This window comes from Tursiops truncatus, chromosome 10 (assembly GCF_011762595.2).
Source record: "Tursiops truncatus isolate mTurTru1 chromosome 10, mTurTru1.mat.Y, whole genome shotgun sequence".
Classification (NCBI taxonomy): domain Eukaryota; kingdom Metazoa; phylum Chordata; class Mammalia; order Artiodactyla; family Delphinidae; genus Tursiops; species Tursiops truncatus.
In genome coordinates this window covers 95,487,604-95,505,406 of record NC_047043.1, presented here as the reverse complement: position 1 = coordinate 95,505,406, position 17,803 = coordinate 95,487,604, and the positions used below count along the sequence as shown (strand labels likewise).

Sequence of the window (17,803 nt, the reverse complement as noted above, 5' to 3'; positions counted from 1 at the left end):
ACATCATATAGTTAGTAAAGGGCAGAGATGGTCTTCAAACTCAGGTCTGTTGGATTCTTTCTACTACACCAATTTGTATCCCTTTTTGTTTTCTTTTTTCCCTTTCTTGATTAATATTTTCTTGATCTTTTTGAGAGGAAAAAAAACCAAAGAAACCAAATAAAAATAATTCCTCAGGATTTACACTAACTTGTAGCAATATACCAAGTCACTCATTTGAGTATTGCTTGTTTTTTTTTTTTTTTTTTTGCGGTACGTGGGCCTCTCACTGTTGTGGCCTCTCCCGTTGCGGAGCACAGGCTCTGGACGCTCAGGCTCAGCGGCCATGGCTCACGGGCCCAGCCGCTCCGCGGCATGTGGGATCTTCCCGGACCAGGGCACGAACCTGTGTCCCCTGCATCGGCAGGCGGACTCGTAACCACTGCGCCACCAGGGAAGCCCTGCTTGGTTATAATTAAATATTTTCCCATTTACGTTGTTCCTGAAGGGCAAGGTGTGTCCTCTGAATGTTTCTCACTGCTAGAGATGAGAGAAGTTCAATAAAGGTTGGTGACTAACAGTCCTACTTCCATTCCAACCAGGGCACATAGTAACAAAGGCAACTTTCCCTATGAGTCTTTGCCAGTCAGGACATGAATTGCTAATACAGCCTCCCTTTCCCATCCTCAAACACACAGACACACAGACACACAGACACACAGACACACACACAGACACACAGACACACACACACACACACACACACACACACACACACACACACACACACCATACATATACATATGTGTGTATACTAGATAGAAGATTTCAGTTAAGTAATACTCTCACCGTACTGTAAAAGCTGCCAATAAATTGATAATATTGACGGAAATCTTTTACCAGCATTTCTTTATGTTAACCTGGTTTGAGTAAATCTCCCTAATATTTGGTGAAGAGAATAAGATATTTTAAATACATGGTATCATTTATCTTCCAGATGTTCTACACTGGGATCTTATTATCCTGAGGTTACACATGCGATAACTTACAAGGTATAATCCAATCTAGGGATAGAAAAACAAAGTCAATAATTTAAAAAAAAATCTGTTTTTAGTAGCCTATTTTTCCCCCAAATACAGTATTACACAAAGTTTTAATATAAAGCAGATATTCCTAGTACAAATCTCTTTATTTAATTCAAGTTCATATTTACTCAGACAATAAACAGAAACAAAGAAGTGGTTTTTATGAAAATCGGAAATATTACTATGTGACTTTTAGCATCTTATTTATTTTGGCATTTTGTTTTGATTGCATAATATTCACAAAATTGATTTAGAGATAAATAAACTAAGAGGAATCACACAGAACTTTTCAATTAAAGTAATACTGGCCAAGAGAAACCGGTAATAAGACTATCCCAAAATAAGTTAAGTTGGTATCAAGTCCATACACCAGTGCTTTCAACTGCAATTCAATTAAAACCCCTGCAAGAGTCACTGGAAAACCAGTGGGCCAGATGATTTTACATGACCCTCCAGTTTGAAAACAACCAATTCATAATAATTTCTCATTTACTTCACTCATCCCCTGCCCCTTCAACCAAGTCCCACCCAACTCAATCACCTACGATTTTGACTCTTTCCTGAATAGTGCCCCGCATCTTTCTTGCTTATTTCTCCTCTTATAAATATGGATATAGATTTCCTAAACTTACTACTTTAAATGTATCTAACCTTTTTTTAACCATTTCTGCTGTTATCTGTACACTGTCTAGTTCCTTCTTTGTCGTCCTGGGAATACTGATCCCTGACTTGAGATCTCTCTCTTCCTCTGTAAAGACAGATGTAAAGTAACTATTTAGAGAACAATGCTATTTCTTTTTTTTGTATCAGACTTTTTAAAGTACTCAGTGAAATTTTTTATGTAGACCCAAAATAATCATTGCTCATGTATTCAGAAAGGTCTGCCACACATACCTGCATTGTCTTTGCAGATACTAGAAGAATTACTATTCTCATTACTTTGGTATAGGTGCTGAGTTCTAGTCTCTTGGGGTACAGATGATGTCTGGGTCATCCCTTCTTCCAAGGCTTGCTTTATCCAGCGCTATAATGGGAAAAGAATCAGGGAATTATCAATAATCATTTAAAACTATTTAGGTCACCTATTTTAAATGCATTAACCAGGTCATTACATATCAACTGGTGAGAGATGCAATACAATGCATTCATTCGGGTCCACAGTCAAGTAGTTTTTGTCTTGTGTTTCAGCATTCTAGGATAGTGCCCCATCAATTCCTTTTATGGGGCATAACTGAGAAAACCTGGATTACACATAATGAAGTCCCACAAAAAAGCCCAAACCAATAAAAAAAAAAAAGATTACTATTTAACTTTTCATATTGCTTAGAATGGGATAAATGGGAAAAGATAAGGAAGAAATCTTAGCATTTATTTAAGAGAGACTCTGATCACACAGGATGAAACTAGCACATAAAATAAGTGCATAGAAGGAAGATAAAAGATCTCTTAAGAGTTGTCTGCCCTGTGTTGGGCATATCTGAATAATTGAAAAGATTCACAAGAAAACTTTGGATGAGGATAAACAGCTCTTCACTACAAGTACCGAAATGCTTCCAGAAAGTCTACTCTCAGAATATCCTCTGAGTTTTCCCTCCTTGTTAAGTAGTTTGGTTAAATTATGCATGAATAATACAAATCATCACCTGAATAAATGACCTTCTGCAGAAATCAAAAAGGCAAAAAAAAGTAAAAAAGAGCTCTCTAATCAGTCATTTTTTGTTGTGAATAATGGAATCTAAAATGATGGAAATAGATTTTTGTCAGAAAGTCTGCAGAGATTAGCATAATAAGATTATGCATCCTGTGGAAGAGAGAAAATTTCTTACCTGTAATTGTGTTCTCTTAAGATACACAGTTGTAGGTTGCTCACCACTCTGTGGCTCTCCTGCCCTGACATAAGACAGATCGAATTTTGATAAACATCAATTTCTGAGTCAGACCCTATCCCAAATAGGAAGAGCAAAGGTGATTATAACTTTACACCTTTAGAAAACCAATATTACAGGTAAGTAAATATTCTCTTTACCAAAGAGAGAAATTCTAATAGATTTACCCTCTTAGAAACTTAGGAAATAATGTGAGGAAACCAGAACATGTGGTCTGCCAAATGAAAGCAAGAATAAAATTATGAACATGAGGGGGTAAAGAGTGAGTAAGTACCTAAGAAAGACAGCTCAGCATCTATTGAATCACATCAGCATTTTAGGATTTGATCAGGTCTCTGAAAAGCCAAAACAAGACCAAGAATGAACTAACTCTCCTACATACAGAATACTGATATAAAGATGAAAACTGTCAGAACCATAGCTCCTTACATAGAAGAGACCTCAGAGGTTACCTTGTCTTAACGCACTCATTATACAGATGGGGAAAATAAGGCCAGGAGGCCAAAAAGAGTGAAAATCCTTTGTTATAGATACCTTATTACATACAAGTTTTTCATCAGAGCAGATGACAGGACTCATTTGGGGTCACTGTCCTTTCTTCCTAGAGAAGTCAATTTCTTATATTTCCAGTGTCAAATAGACGCACCCATAAAAGAACTTACACTCTGGATCTGATGACTACAAAAAGGGAAAGTAAAACCAGGACAAGGGCATTCTAAGGAATAAGATGCTGCTTTGGTTAGCTTAAGGTCGAACACAGCAACATGATCAAACCCATTCCTCCCTGACCCTATATGTACGTCTACACAATATTTCAGGGCCTGTAAAGAAGGAACATGAACAGCTATTTGTATCTAACAAATCCCAATCACCCCTACAGATAATAAATTAACTTTAGACAACCCCTCTCTCCAAGTTCTAGCTACAGTTATTAAGGTCAAAAGAACATTTCTCCCTTCCCTGAAAGTCTGTGTTGAAGAGATTTTTAGGAAGCTCAGAGATGGGCAACAGAAATGTCTTAAAGGGTCTCATTACGATGGGGAAAGAGAAAGGAATTAATTTGGGTTTTAGGGTCCAAAGACCTGGATTGAAACTTGGCTGTGTCTCTTACTAGATGCCTAACTCTGGGCCAGTTACTGAACGCTTCTGAGCCAAAGCTTCTGGATCTGTAAATTGAAGCAATAATCCCAGCCTCACAGGGTTATCATGAATGGTGAGACAGTGTGTGTGAAGAAAGCTTGTAGCACAGTACTGGGCACACATGTTCAGTGAGGACTAGTTCAACTGAATTTCAGTGCTATGTACAGAGATATACAGATTAACAACACTCTAGTGCACATCATGAAATATCAATGCAAAACACAGTGTTTCATTTTCAGTCTGAACGGGAAACCAAATGCCCACACATATTATGCCTACAAGGTAAGTTTAGAGATTTAGAGAGAGCAAGGAGGGATACTACTGAAAGGCTTCTTAGCCAGTCATAAATGCTTCCATTCTAAAATAACAAGTGAAGTAAAATCCAACAAAAGACATGCTATAACATGCTAGTTAAGAACTGTGAATCGATTTAATTTAGAAACTACAGAGACATCACAAAACATTCTGCCAAATACTCTAAGAATCTGGGTGCAAATATACCCATGCAGCTTTATACTGTTTTAAACTTATGAAGCTTTTATCTCCTTTAATCAGATATGAAAGAGTAAGCCTATTAAGAATGTACACTGTTCTAACTAATCCCATGGAGGATGGTTGTTTTCATCTGTTTAAATTATATTCTTCTCTGATGGATTTTCAGAAATTTATTACAATTTTGTTTTATCATGGAAATCTTCTTAGGTCCTGTACTATATGAGTACTTTCTAACCAATCTAAAAAATCTTCTCCTTCCCCATCTAGGATAAAGCTGAGTTCAATTTCTATATAAGGCCCAATTTCATTAATTTTGTCCCATAAAAAGTTACAGTCTTGTTGTGTAATATAATCTTGATACATTAACAGCAACTATTAAATCTGTGATTAAAACTTAATTTTAAAAGACCCAATTTAAGTAAGATAATTTGATATATAAGTCAGCATACATAGCCTGAACTCTTCCCAAAGACCAATATGACACAAATAGATAAAAGTGCCTGAGCAGAGCCTGTATAAAACAAGACTAAGGATGGTCAGATACATGGGGAGAATATAACACGGACATGAGTTAAGTATTTCTAACTGTTGCCAATGGAGACACAAAGATGAGATACAGATATAAGTCCTAAACCATAACCAGGTAAAAAGAGCTCTAAGAAATGGATTTTCTATCAGATTTGAAGTCATATTTCTACACGTTTTCGATTTTCACAGAACTCTGCTACTTGGAAAAAAGCAAGATGGGAATAGAAAGATTATAACCCAGCATCACAATGATCAAGGCAGTATTTTAAGAGGCTAGTCCGTACTATTTACAATTCAGACTTCACTATTACTCTGTATTAATAATTGTTCACCCTTCTTAAAGGACCAAAATAAGAAATTCTATTATCTGACTTGGTAAGATGCTTCAGTAGTTAACATCCTAGGAAATCTAGTACTGTGTCTAGCCAAAGACAGAACAAAAGGAAAAAGTCTATTTCATATATATTAAACCATCTCTTGACTTGTTCCTCCAAACTAAAGACCATATTTACAGCTTCTCTAATTGTTCAATACTACTCTGAAAATGTAGTTAAAGATTCTGAGCTGTTACTCTTAATGAGGGACTGAGCTAAATGTAACAGGAAGATTAGTTTCGCATGCCATACCACAGTTAATGCCCTTCTCCAATTATTACAGAATTAGGTTAATCATAATGGTCATTAAATGGCAAATACATTTTTTTTCCTTCTCAGATAATTTGTAAGATCCAGGATAAGTAACTTGGTATAATAAAAGATCCCCAGAGACCCAACTTTCCTTTATCACTTAGGCAAATTTCTAGTCTTATTTTCTTCTTAAGAAAGTTGTCACTGTTTTCACTTCTGACACCTGAAAGTTATGTTAGTCCATCATCCACAAACACTTCTGGCAAAGATCTCATGGTCAAATTTCTCTTTAGGAGTTGTTCTACTTGGTAATTTCCCCTAAATAAACCAGTAAGTGACTCAAACACTTAGGTAAGATTAGGAAAAGACTTTCTTCAGTGTATGCTGCTCATTCAGTGGTAGTACCCTTCCTTTGTGTGCAGATCCCTGTTGCCCTCCTCCCCTCCATATCCCACACCACTTTGGCTCATCTTTTATGCCCCCTCCCCCCAAGAAATAGAATCTGCTCTTTGGGAAAAGAGAAAAGCTTTAAGTTTGGAGGAGTCAGGGAAGACCTGCCTGGAGTTGGAGACTTCATCACATCAAATAATCTATATGCAGCATCCTCATGTACGTGATGCCAGTGGAGGAGGGCAATGGCAGACACTGAGGAAGGCAGCCTGAATCCAGATCTGAGGATAAGAGAAAAGGGTGTTCCAGGGAACAGACTCTACCTCAAAAGAAGACCAAATGAAAGGGTGTCCTATACTTCTAGAAACACGAAAATGACATTATAGGTCTGAGGGAGTGATCTATTCTTGAGAGACACCTTTGGAAAATATGCAGGGCTTCTGGGAACTAAGAAAGAGCATTCCAAAAACAAACAGCCATCAAATACTACTGTCACTAGATCCAAAAACAATATATAACTAGAGAAGAGCGAGAGAGAGGCAGAGAGAGAGGCAGAGAGAGGGAGAGAGAGAGGGAGAGAGAGAGAGAGAGAAAAATTTTATAGTGGGTTCCATAATCACTAGGGAATAAACAGTCCAACTTGTCATTTGATCAAGGAAAAGGAATTATGCCAATTGTAAACAGGACTTTTCCTCTACTCTCAGTCAAATGATAACAGTGACTGAATTAATCCAAAACACAATTCAATCATTCTTTAACTTGTACAACAGTGCTCTAGAGTACCTGGGGCCCAATCTCACACAATAATCACAAATGGACATGTTAACCAATATCACAGGAGCACACACAGAACACCCCTCCCTACCCAGTCACCAACTGCTATGTGCTCTCAACTCAGTAACCACAAGGGCTCTCAGAAAAGACAACAGTGAATACTCACAAACTGAGCACCAAAAATGTAGTATACATCCCACCTTAGTCTCACTGACTCTTGATGCGTCAGTATTTGTGGTTGAACAACTAACTCATTATAAACTCATACGGGCAGAGTGTGGCTATCTAGAGAACGTGTTAGATATGTCACCAGTACTGGAATCCTAGCTTAAAAGAAAAAACCGCGTAAACACAGACATACCTTTTTACAGGAGCTGAACATGCCATCAGGCAGAAGCGGCCTTCGACGCCTCTCAGGGATAAAGGGTGAGCCAAAGCGAATGTAGTGTTTGGGGGTGGTGCAAATTAACGGGGAATGGATAAGACCGGGTAACATGTTCAGGGTCGTTGCCAGTACAGTTGGGTCCGTGGTGATACGTAAAGGGCACTCAACAGGGCACTCTTGCTTCTCTGCTTTGTCATTCAACCACTCTGTAACTAGATACTAAGTTAAAAAAGAGACCATCAGTTGATGCTGCAGATGCAAAAGCCAGAGGAAGCAGTGTAGCTCACAAACACAAACCTCATCTAGAAACTAGACAGAGGTAGATATAGCAGCTGCAGAGAGTATGAATCGCACATTCAGAGCACAAGGGTATCTTCTTTCACCCTCTCCATGAGCACTATGGAAAGAATGATTTCAGCTCAGCAATTTAAACTCTGCCTAAAAATTATGCGAACAAAAGTAAGGCAGCAGGATGACCTCAGCCCTATGTATCTAAGCATTTTATCTAAAACTTTCAATCTAATAAATCTTAGATTATTATTATTTTTTTTTCCCCTGGGGATTACAGGTCCTTTCACTTTACTAAGCCACAGCTTTCGGCAGACTACACTTAACGAAGATGTACTTGTAACTTACCTTTTTGGTTTTGGGGTATTTAGATGCAGCACGGTTGACATGGGATCCAGTAACTGACACCACAGTTGGGTCAGACCCTGTTAATTGCCTGTTTTCTCCTGAACTGTCTACATTTCCAGCTTCAGTAGGAGTTACTGAGCTGTTATTTCCCCCCTCTTCCAAGGCAGCTTGTGATAACTCTGCCTGCTGTGCAATGGCCTGCTTCTGACGCTTTAGTCTTTGGGCTGAACTGGTCCGGTACCGAGAAATTCGACTCTTCGGTCGGGGCCTAGAAGGCTTTGCTGGAGGTGGTTTGGGGACTGGTTTTTCGGCAGCAACATCCTATAACAATAGCAAAGTTAACTGCTTACCAGAAATTTCTTATCAGCAAACATTCTATCCAGCTTCCTATTCACTTTAAGCATTCTGAATGTTTACTGGTGAAAAAAGTGAGCGTTTAAAAACATTAATTTCAAATGTAATCCTTATAAAATTCATACATTTAAATCAGCTAAAAAGGCTACAGGAAGATGTCTCAGTTATTTCTTTTTCTAATAAGTATTTATAAAATAGGTCTAAAGACAGCTGAAAGTAGCCACCTAATTTTAGGTTCTTAGCAGGGAAGGTAATTCTTCCTTTGTCTCTTTCCCCAGATACTAAGGTTTTAGCTTAAGGCTTAGAATCTATGGCTAAGGTAGGAAAAGGAACGAAGAATTAATTCTGAGAATCTTATGAAAGGTCAGGTACATGACAGTGCTACACAGAGAGCCAAAGAGAAACCACATGATTTTTATGAACTCACCACCAACAATATCTGGCAGAAATTGTAGAAAGTCCCATTCTAGTCTGAGAGTATCTAGTCATTCAAATTCTGTCTCCTTGAATCCCACGAATCAGCTGACTGAAAATAGTCTTACTTACTGCGAAATAAGGCAAAGCTGAAAATGCTGACACTAACCATTCCAAAAGCTAGGTAACTGATATTAGCAAAAGAAAGACCGACTAAGACCTGGAGTCTTTTCATCTTACCCCTGCTTGGGAAGACCTCCGGGTGTTCACTCCAACACTCTGTGGGTTGCTTGGGACGGCAATGTTTGAAGCAGGGTTGCTAACTTCAGATTCAGGGGCTTCAGTTTTTGTCTCCTCTCCCACAGGAGTCTCTGAGGTGGTGGTAGTAATCTCTATGTCAGAGTTGCTCTGTTCCAAGGGCTGATCCCGCCGCTTCTTTCTTTTTTCTAAGTTTTCAAAAGCATGCATGATGGCTTCAACCTTCCTATCTTCCCGGGTCTAGAAAGAAATAACATTAGCATAGAAGGAAGCCTCAACCAGGAGAAGGGAACAGCTTTTCAAAAGTATTATTAATGGAAATTGATAGATATTTATAGAAAATACTAATAAGATAATATATATATCTTTGAGAACATAAGATAAAAACTAAAGATTTTTCATCTTAAATGTTGCAAAGAGTTGTAAAGAAAGGCAAGGTCAAACCCAAGCTTTTCAAAAAGGGTCAGCTATTTTGAAACTTTTTAATACAAAAGAAAAATAGCCATCAAAACCAATTTTTCTCTGTATTTTCAGAGTTCAAAAAAAAAAAAAGTCAAGCAGATTTTCTTAAACAGCTTCTCAGGGACAGAAATAAACATGACTGATTTCAGCCATAAAGCAGAATTTTTGAATCCGTATGACTGAATGTTGTGTTTGTTTTTTAAATGTCAAAATTCACACAACAAACTTAGGAAATTCCTAAGTTAGAGTAAGTAGCCTAAGGATATTTTGTTCCATTAAGACAGTTTTTTGCAAATCAAACCGTTAGTAAGAAACCTCTTAAAACCATCATCTGGTAATAGTCATTAGAGAACTACGTGTGTCTGTGTAAAAAATCGTAATAAAATCTACTTTATAGAAAAAGCCCACACTGTGACCTAGAGGTGATGGCATAGTAACTTACTGAAGAAATGAGATGATATAAATTCAGAAGACAAGGGGTTTACATGCTATAGGTAACATGAGTCAGCAGGAACAAAAAGACGTTAGAAGGTACTCACCCTCTTGCTATGAGCTGGGTTCTCCTGGTCATCTGTAATCTCTTCTTTCTCTTCTTCTGCTTTTTCTTCTGGATTGTCTATTGCCTTTAAGACAGAGTAAATACTCAGCTGTATTCTTAAGCTCTAAGAAAACTCAATCCCTGTTTTTTGGCTCGTAGCTTAAAACTCTCTAGAAACAATTTCTAGTGCTTTATAGTGTTACTCATGTGGGGCTACATAGTAAACACAGATGATAAATCTCATTCACTGGACTGAAACCTGATAAGTACCTGAATGGATGTTCTTGACATTGTAAAAAATAATAAAAAGATAATGAATGAAAGCACACCCACCTTGATATGAAGGTTATTAAGTGTTAATATAGATTCCCTACATAAAACAACATGTGGCAACCTGAGATCCTCTTCATCTGAAGAGGATCAACACCAAAGCAACAGCCTCTGACCAGGGGAGATTACCTCATGGTCACTGGATACAATTACTTTCTCAGGAATTTGCTCTGGCTGCTGGTTGTTTTCCTCTTCTGGAGCCTCATTTTGCTGCTCCATCTCTAGCTCTTTCCGTCGTGCTTTTCTACGTCTTGTCTCTGCTCCGATGGTGGGCAGGCTTGGAGGAGGTGGAAGTGGCGGTTCTGCAGCACTGGGATTCCTTTTCTGTATAGGGCAATTCCGGTTCCCCTTGTGACATGCACAGTCCACTTTATAATTACTGCTCCAAAGAAACAACCAAAAGTGCCTGTTTCAGTACCCCTGAATATCAGTTATATTACCCATTCATTCTCTTGTAATATTAGTATAGTAATTTACTCTAGTTTCATCTTTGAACAAGGTAAATAGTCATTAAGAAAGTCCGATAAATACTTTCAACATTCTGTGTTTCTCTATATAACCCCAACGCTTCCCCTATATATGGTCAGTGGAAAGGAAATGAAGTTCCCACTAAATTCAATTCTCCCAACTGTCTACGCTATTTAGTGAATCAGTGACAGACTCTGCAGTGGCCGTACCCTTCTCCATGTCCTCACTTTTATCTACTGATTCCCTACTTATTATTAATACCTTTTCTTCTTGCACCTGTGCCCAAACATCAATGGCCACATAACCCCTGTTTGCCTGAAAGGACCAAGGGAGAAAAGCATCCATTTTACAAAACCCATCACATAATCACCTATGATTTGCCATCTGTTTTTCGGCATTGCCATATACAGCTACATTACATGGCTTGAGTGGATGGAGCAAAGCTTTAAATTCTCATTCTATATGATCCCTGGTACAAGTGCTGTGTGCATAACAATAGATGCTACTAGAATTTCTACGTGTGTTTCATACATACACTTTTTGTTATGCTTGCTACATAGAGGCAGAGGCCAAAACACCCTTGGTTAGAAGATTGGTAAGCAGTATCACACTATGTAGCTGTGTCTCTTAAGAAAACACCCTCAGTCTGTCTTTCTCTCCACAATTTCTAGGCAGAAAATGCATTACTCATGGAAAGATTAGGTTTAAAAAAAAAAAAAAGCAGCAAATGGCAAGGCACAAAAGCAGACTGAACAGAATAGCTTAATCTGTAAGACAAGCAATTCATGTTAGGAAAGGTTGTGGAAATCTTACCAGTTACTGTACTCATAGTCAAATGCTATGGTGACCTCAGCATCCTTGGTGATGGCAGACACAGCATAGATACAGAGGTGAATCATCCCATCTGCAATCATGTGTCGCACCTGTGTGAACAAGGCTTATGGTTATGATTTATCAAAAAGACCAGGAACTCTCCATAAGAGGGAAAAAACCTTTTACCCAAATGATATCTCCTCACTTAGAGTTAATGGTAGTCTGTCATTTAACTCCATCATTTCATCTGAAACTATCATATAGTAATTGAACATTTATGATACTTCTTGAAATAAATGAAGAAATCTTGAGATGTTAGCAGTCAGGGCCTGCTCTACATCTTTTTTTTTTTTAAATAAATCTATTTATTTATATTTATTTTGGGCTGCATTAGGTCCTCGTTTCTGCACGCGGCCTTTCTCTAGTTGTGGCAAGCGGGGGCTACTCTTCATTGCGGTGCGTGGGCCTTTCACTGTAGTTACTTCTCTTGTTGCAGAGCGTGGGCTCTAGGCACGCAGGCTTCAGTAGTTGTGGCACAAGGGCTCAGTAATTGTAGCTCGTGGGCTCTAGAACGCAGGCTCAGTAGTTATGGCACACGGGCTTAGTTGCTCCGCGACACGTGGGATCTTCCCAGACCAGGGCTTGAACCCGTATCCCCTGCAATGGCAGGCGGATTCTTAACCACTGTGCCACCAGGAAGCCCCTGTTCTACATCTTAAAGCTGTTTTCAGTTGCACCAGAAAATTAAAATTTCTTAAGTCTATAAGAAAAGCTCTGTGGATTTTCTTGCTGCATTTGATGTGGTTGCACTCATTATGCACCAAATACTGAACTTTAGAAATGTCTAGAATCTGTCTCACAATCCTATTAGCTAAAATTTAAAAAACTGCAACCACACACTTTCGTTTTGACCCAATAATAAAATCTTTTATATGGCAATTCTTTAATATAACGTCACTGACTTCTTATCCAGTCTAGCTCTTTCTCTTTAGCAAATGCTAACATGCTTTTGCCCATTTCTGCCTTCTCTAAAGAAAATCCATTCCTTGCCCACATCCTGTGAGAACAGATGCATTATTACTTTTGTTTTTCATCTCTTACAACGAAAGATCATAACCATTATCTACAGACCTTAATCTGGGTGAAGTTTTCAGACTGCTTCTTCAGTTGACTTGTCCTTTTGGTGGTTCCATTCAAAGAGAAATTGCTACAGAAATCTTACCTCTGCATTTGGTGTACATGATCTTCTGATGAACCGAGCATCATTACCGAAAGTACGTGCATCCACACACATCTCTACACCATTGAATTTTGAGTAGAAGAGCACAAAGGGGTATGGTCTAGGGATATAATTAAAATTCCTGTAATTCTCAATACAAATAAAAAGGCCACCCCATGATTTCAAATATGAAGCATATGCTGACAGAAGAAGCAGCAGTCCTTTGCAATGCCTACACTTGGAAAACATCACATGCTTGTCTGCTTCTGATTAAAGAATAAGCACAAAGCAAGGAATGCTTCGCTTGGAAAGGAGTCATCACCACTTTATACGTTAAACAATTTGCAGGTTTATTTGCACTTCTCTACAAATAGCAGAGAGGGGTGAGCTTATCTGAGCTGTAATCTTTTCCCCCAAGAGCATCCCATCAACCAGGATGGTTTTTATAGCCATATGCTCAGCCAGGCCTACTTTAGCCCTTACTACTCAATGAATGATGCTCTTACTTTTTGAAGAAATGTCCATTGACCTCAAATTGCTGCCGTAACATGACTTTGCCTCGATACTCTATTATAAGAGTGTCCAAAGCCAAATCTCTTGCAGCCCTCAGGATCTTCCGGTGCTTCTGAACACGAGTGACTCTTCCCAACTGTAGCTAAATAAAATCAGAATATTAACATTAGATAATATCAACAGCAGCTTAGCAGACATTTAAAATATTTCTTAATTGAGGAAAAGGCACCAATATTTTTAGGTTTTATTTGTATGTTACTTAGCTCGATGATCATTTTAAAATATGATAAAACCTTAGTATTTCTAGGAAACAGGCTCCATCTAGTGAACCTGCCACCCCCCGAATCCTCAAAGACAAAAAAAAAAAAAAAAAAAATCTAAGAAAAATATATGATTAAAACTTTAGTGGCTCTATGTTTAATGTAAGAGTTTAGGTTTAGGTTTCTATTAATCTTAATAACTCCTACTGAGACTATATAAAATTTCCTACCCTAATTTATCTATTTTTAATTAATAAAGATACGTAGTTTAAAAACACGTATCCGAACAGTTTCCAGTTACTGTAACTTGCTTTTAGTTAAAGATGCTCAATAGCTGGCTAATTTGTTATTCTAAGGCCATCTGAAAGAAACAGTAATTCCAAAATATTCCTTTTCCTGGGTTCTTAAAATCTCAACTACTAGGCTTCCCTGGTGGTGCAGTGGCTGAGAGTCCGCCTGCCGGTGCAGGGGACACGAGTTCGTACCCCGGTCCGGGAAGGTCCCACATGCTGTGGAGCGGCTGGGTCCGTGAGCCATGGCCGCTGAGCCTGCGCGTCCAGAGCCTATGCTCCGCAATGGGAGAGGCCACAGCAGTGACAGGCCCGCGTACCGCCAAAAAAAAAAAAAAAAAAAAAAAAAAATCTCAACTACTTAGGGAGTCTTTAACCCTTTGATCCTTACCTGCATTTGGGAACCAATAACTGTATTATTACAGGCCAATTCAGTCTTATTAATAGTGTCTAAAATAGCAGGTTTGCCCACAAATTCCTTGCTAGAATGTAGATGTTGTTCAAGGGCGTTCTGTACATCTGCACTGTACTGATTAGTGAAGGCTTCTTCATATTGATCAGTCCATAGTCTTATCCGATTTTCCCATCCCTCAGTTGTATTCTCATCTAAATTCTGTGCTTCAGAAGGAGAATTCTGTAGAGAACAAAGGTCAAGTAGGTTAGGAGAGTCCATTAAAGGGCAGGGGTGGATGGGTGGGGTGGGGCGGGCTGAATATCCAGAGAAGATTAGTTTTCACTTGGCAGTTGGTGTGCCATAAGAGTAATGGCCTGGGAGTCAGGATCTGGCTTCTATCATGGTTTCATTACCAGTGAGCTGTGAGGTTCAGCTTCATCATTTATAAAGTGAGAAATTAATCTGGATTGCAATTCCATCCCATCACTGTCATTTAATGACCATTTTTAAGTCATAAAAATCAAACTTATCAGAAGAATGACATCAAGTTCATAAGAAAATCTTCATAAAAATGAACAATACAGACACCTTAAAATATCCATATTGCTTAAATTTCAATACTTATCAAACAACAGTGTGCCATCTCAAATTGGTAGTTTTACTAGCATCCAGGAGAATGTTTTTGTGCGACTTATTATTTTTAATATACAATTAATACATGTTCATTCTAAAAATACATGTGAACCAAATAAACAAATAAGTAACTCATACTCTTGCCTCCCATAGAAAAAGCTATCATTTGGGGTATATCTTTCTAGCACTCTACTTTTGACATTTTAAAACAGCCACCCTCTGTAGAGGTGAGGTGGGTGGAGGGGCGTGGGTAGGGGCAGTGTAGGAAATGCTGAGAGATACTGTGCTATATCTCTTTCAGAAAACCGCTGCCCTCTATGACAACATAGTACTGAGGAAAGATTATTACATCTCACCAACATCATCCTAAACAGTTTTATATGTGCTTGTGCTATAGAGACACAGCTGAACTCTGATACATGTTCTCCCTCCATTGTGTTCAGGACTTAAGGTGTCGTCAGAAAACAAAACAAACGTGTGATGATGTCACACTAGTGACAACAAGAAGGCAAAGACACTATAGTACCAAAGCTACCTGCAAATCCATGTCGACTCTAAACTTGCAAAAACTAAACTTGCAAAAACAGGTATGAAAAAATTAAATATAGTTTCCACAAATTACAGAGAAAACATTTATACCCATTATAACAATTACTTTCTTTCACTTCTGTGTCACTAGTTTTGATTGACTATTGTCTACCATCCTTCCCCCAAGGAACAGGGAAATCAAAGGAAAAAGTTAACACCACTGTTTTCCACATTTGTCACTAGAGTCCAAAAGAATGAACAATAAACAAGGGATGTAACAAACACCTAAGGCTAACACACTGAGAACAGACTATCACCAGCTTGAGGTGTCAGTAGCAGCTGAGCAACAGAAAAGTACAAAAGCTGAGGCTTAAGGGTGTTTATAAGACTGGGGATTAGGGGTGCCCAAATAGTATTCCCAGGTTTAAGCACCCAGCAGTGATCACTGAACTTATAACTTGTTAAACAATGTATACTGGAAGCCTCTGCCATAGTTTTAGCTACTGTTCACTAATATAACTGTATACTCTGCTATCCCATTCTTCCAGGTACTGGAGACCCCATTTCAGTGGGTTTAGAGCAGTGGTTCTCAACCAGAGGGGGTTTTGCCACCAAGGAGACATTTAGTAATACCTGAAGTCATTTCTGATTAATACACCTGGGTGTGCGTGTTACTGGCACCCAGCAGGTAAATGCTAGGGATGCTGCTACACAGCCGACTGTAATGCGAAAGACAGCCCTGATCCCTGCAAAGAATTATTTGGTTCAAATGTCAACAGGGTCGAGGTTGAGAAACCCTGGTTTAGAGCAGTCTCCAGTAGGGAAATTCAACTTTGGGGTTAAAAAGCCAAATGATAGGTTCTTCTCATTCTTAAGGTATTGTTCCCACTCAGATGTTTGGTGTAGTTCTTACTAACAATTAATTCTGAGCACAAAATTTATAACTCAATTTAGAATTCTGATATGAGAATCAAAATAAACCAACTAGTACTATTTTTTTGTGGGGGGGCCTACTCTTCATTGCCGTGTGTGGGCCTCTCATTGCGGTGGCCTCTCTCGTCTTGGAGCACCAGCTCTAGGTGCGCGGGCTCTAGAGCACAGCCTCAGTAGTTGTGGCGCACGGGCCTAGCTGCTCTGCAGCATGTGGGATCTTCCTGAACCAGGGCTCAAACCCGTGTCCCCTGCATTGGCAGCCGGATTCCTAACCACTGCGCCACCAGGGAAGCCCCAGTACTTTTTAGTTATCTAAATTTTAACATGCTTATGGGGCTATCTGTCAACATCTCAAAACTGCAAGCAATATTTGGGGTTTACATGTAGTTTTCTGGGAGAGCCAATCAACTGCTTTCAAACCTCTGGAAGTTAAGTTACAACAGTTAGCTGATAAAAGAGAAAAGGCTTAACACCTGGGATCAGGGGCTACGTCTGCCCCTTAAATCTACTGAAGGTTCCCTCTAAGCAACTGTCTCCTTGCAGGAGATAGATCTAACAAAGAAACAGTAATTGTGTTCCAAGATATCCCAGGATTCTGATGGTCTTGGGCTCTTAAGTCCTCTCCCATCTCTTTTACAGATATGTACAAATCTGTTTATGGGTATATGCACGGTGAGGCCTTCTAATTTTATATAAAGTGCTACCTGAGATCTTTCTAACATGAGTCATATTGGTGTTCCATATGTATGTGTGTGTGTGTGTGCATAAATCCTAAGAAAGCCTCCCCTCACTAACAAGAGTTTAATGTTTACCACAGAACGGTCAACAGGAAAGATCCTGCTTTTATATCAGTTACACATTTAGGCATAAGTATACTTATGGAATTACACTCAACCTTAATTCTAATTAAATGCTTTGAAGCCATTAAGTAATGGTTTGGGAGGTATGCTGTCCTTCTATATACACACATAGGTAAAGGAAGATACCAGACAGTATATTCAAATCTCCTTTGGGCAAACTCTTTCCTTATCACCTAGTAACTGAAAGTCCCTTTAAACCATTGTACATAATTTCTCTATTCTCCAACCACTACCCGAAATCATGCCTCATAAGCTCTTTTATTTGATAACCGAAGAAAAGAAGCACACCAGCATCACCCGAGTCTTCTGTACCAAACAGATATGCCAGGAGAAAACAGCTCAAAAGTAAGTAATTCCAGTATTCTTATCAAAACTACTACCTTCCTACTGATGAAATTTATCCTTCCAACTGGTGATTAAAGCCTACAGGGTGCTAGGGCGGGTGCACAAGAGATGCTCTATCACCAGAAAATCCTCACTCCTGAGGTGGAGGCCAATCACAATGATGGAAAACATCAGCCTCATTTTGTCTGGCAAAATGTCACTTACCCCCATGCCGAGAGAAGCAGCTAATGAAAAACCAATAAATGAAGGCTAATTACAGAAAGGGAA

General features: G+C 38.8%; 1 protein-coding gene across 20 annotated transcripts in view; it reads right to left on the bottom strand.

Annotated features, from left to right (window-relative positions):
* The window catches only part of SETD5 (SET domain containing 5), an 89,995-nt gene that overhangs the window by 26,740 nt on the left and 45,452 nt on the right, over nucleotides 1-17,803 (bottom strand). For 12 of the 20 annotated variants that reach the window (XM_033865344.2, XM_033865333.2, XM_073787610.1 and 9 more), the window contains 10 exons: nucleotides 14,235-14,477; nucleotides 13,287-13,435; nucleotides 12,784-12,901; nucleotides 11,562-11,671; nucleotides 10,410-10,662; nucleotides 9,952-10,035; nucleotides 8,933-9,190; nucleotides 7,925-8,245; nucleotides 7,265-7,507; nucleotides 1,959-2,088 (listed from right to left, as the gene is read on the bottom strand). In XM_033865344.2, the coding sequence (XP_033721235.1) occupies nucleotides 1,959-2,088; nucleotides 7,265-7,507; nucleotides 7,925-8,245; nucleotides 8,933-9,190; nucleotides 9,952-10,035; nucleotides 10,410-10,662; nucleotides 11,562-11,671; nucleotides 12,784-12,901; nucleotides 13,287-13,435; nucleotides 14,235-14,477 (1,909 nt within the window). The remainder of the gene's footprint in view (nucleotides 1-1,958; nucleotides 2,089-7,264; nucleotides 7,508-7,924; nucleotides 8,246-8,932; nucleotides 9,191-9,951; nucleotides 10,036-10,409; nucleotides 10,663-11,561; nucleotides 11,672-12,783; nucleotides 12,902-13,286; nucleotides 13,436-14,234; nucleotides 14,478-17,803) is intronic. The other 8 variants (XM_073787609.1, XM_073787611.1, XM_073787613.1 and 5 more) reach the window with 1 other exon arrangement.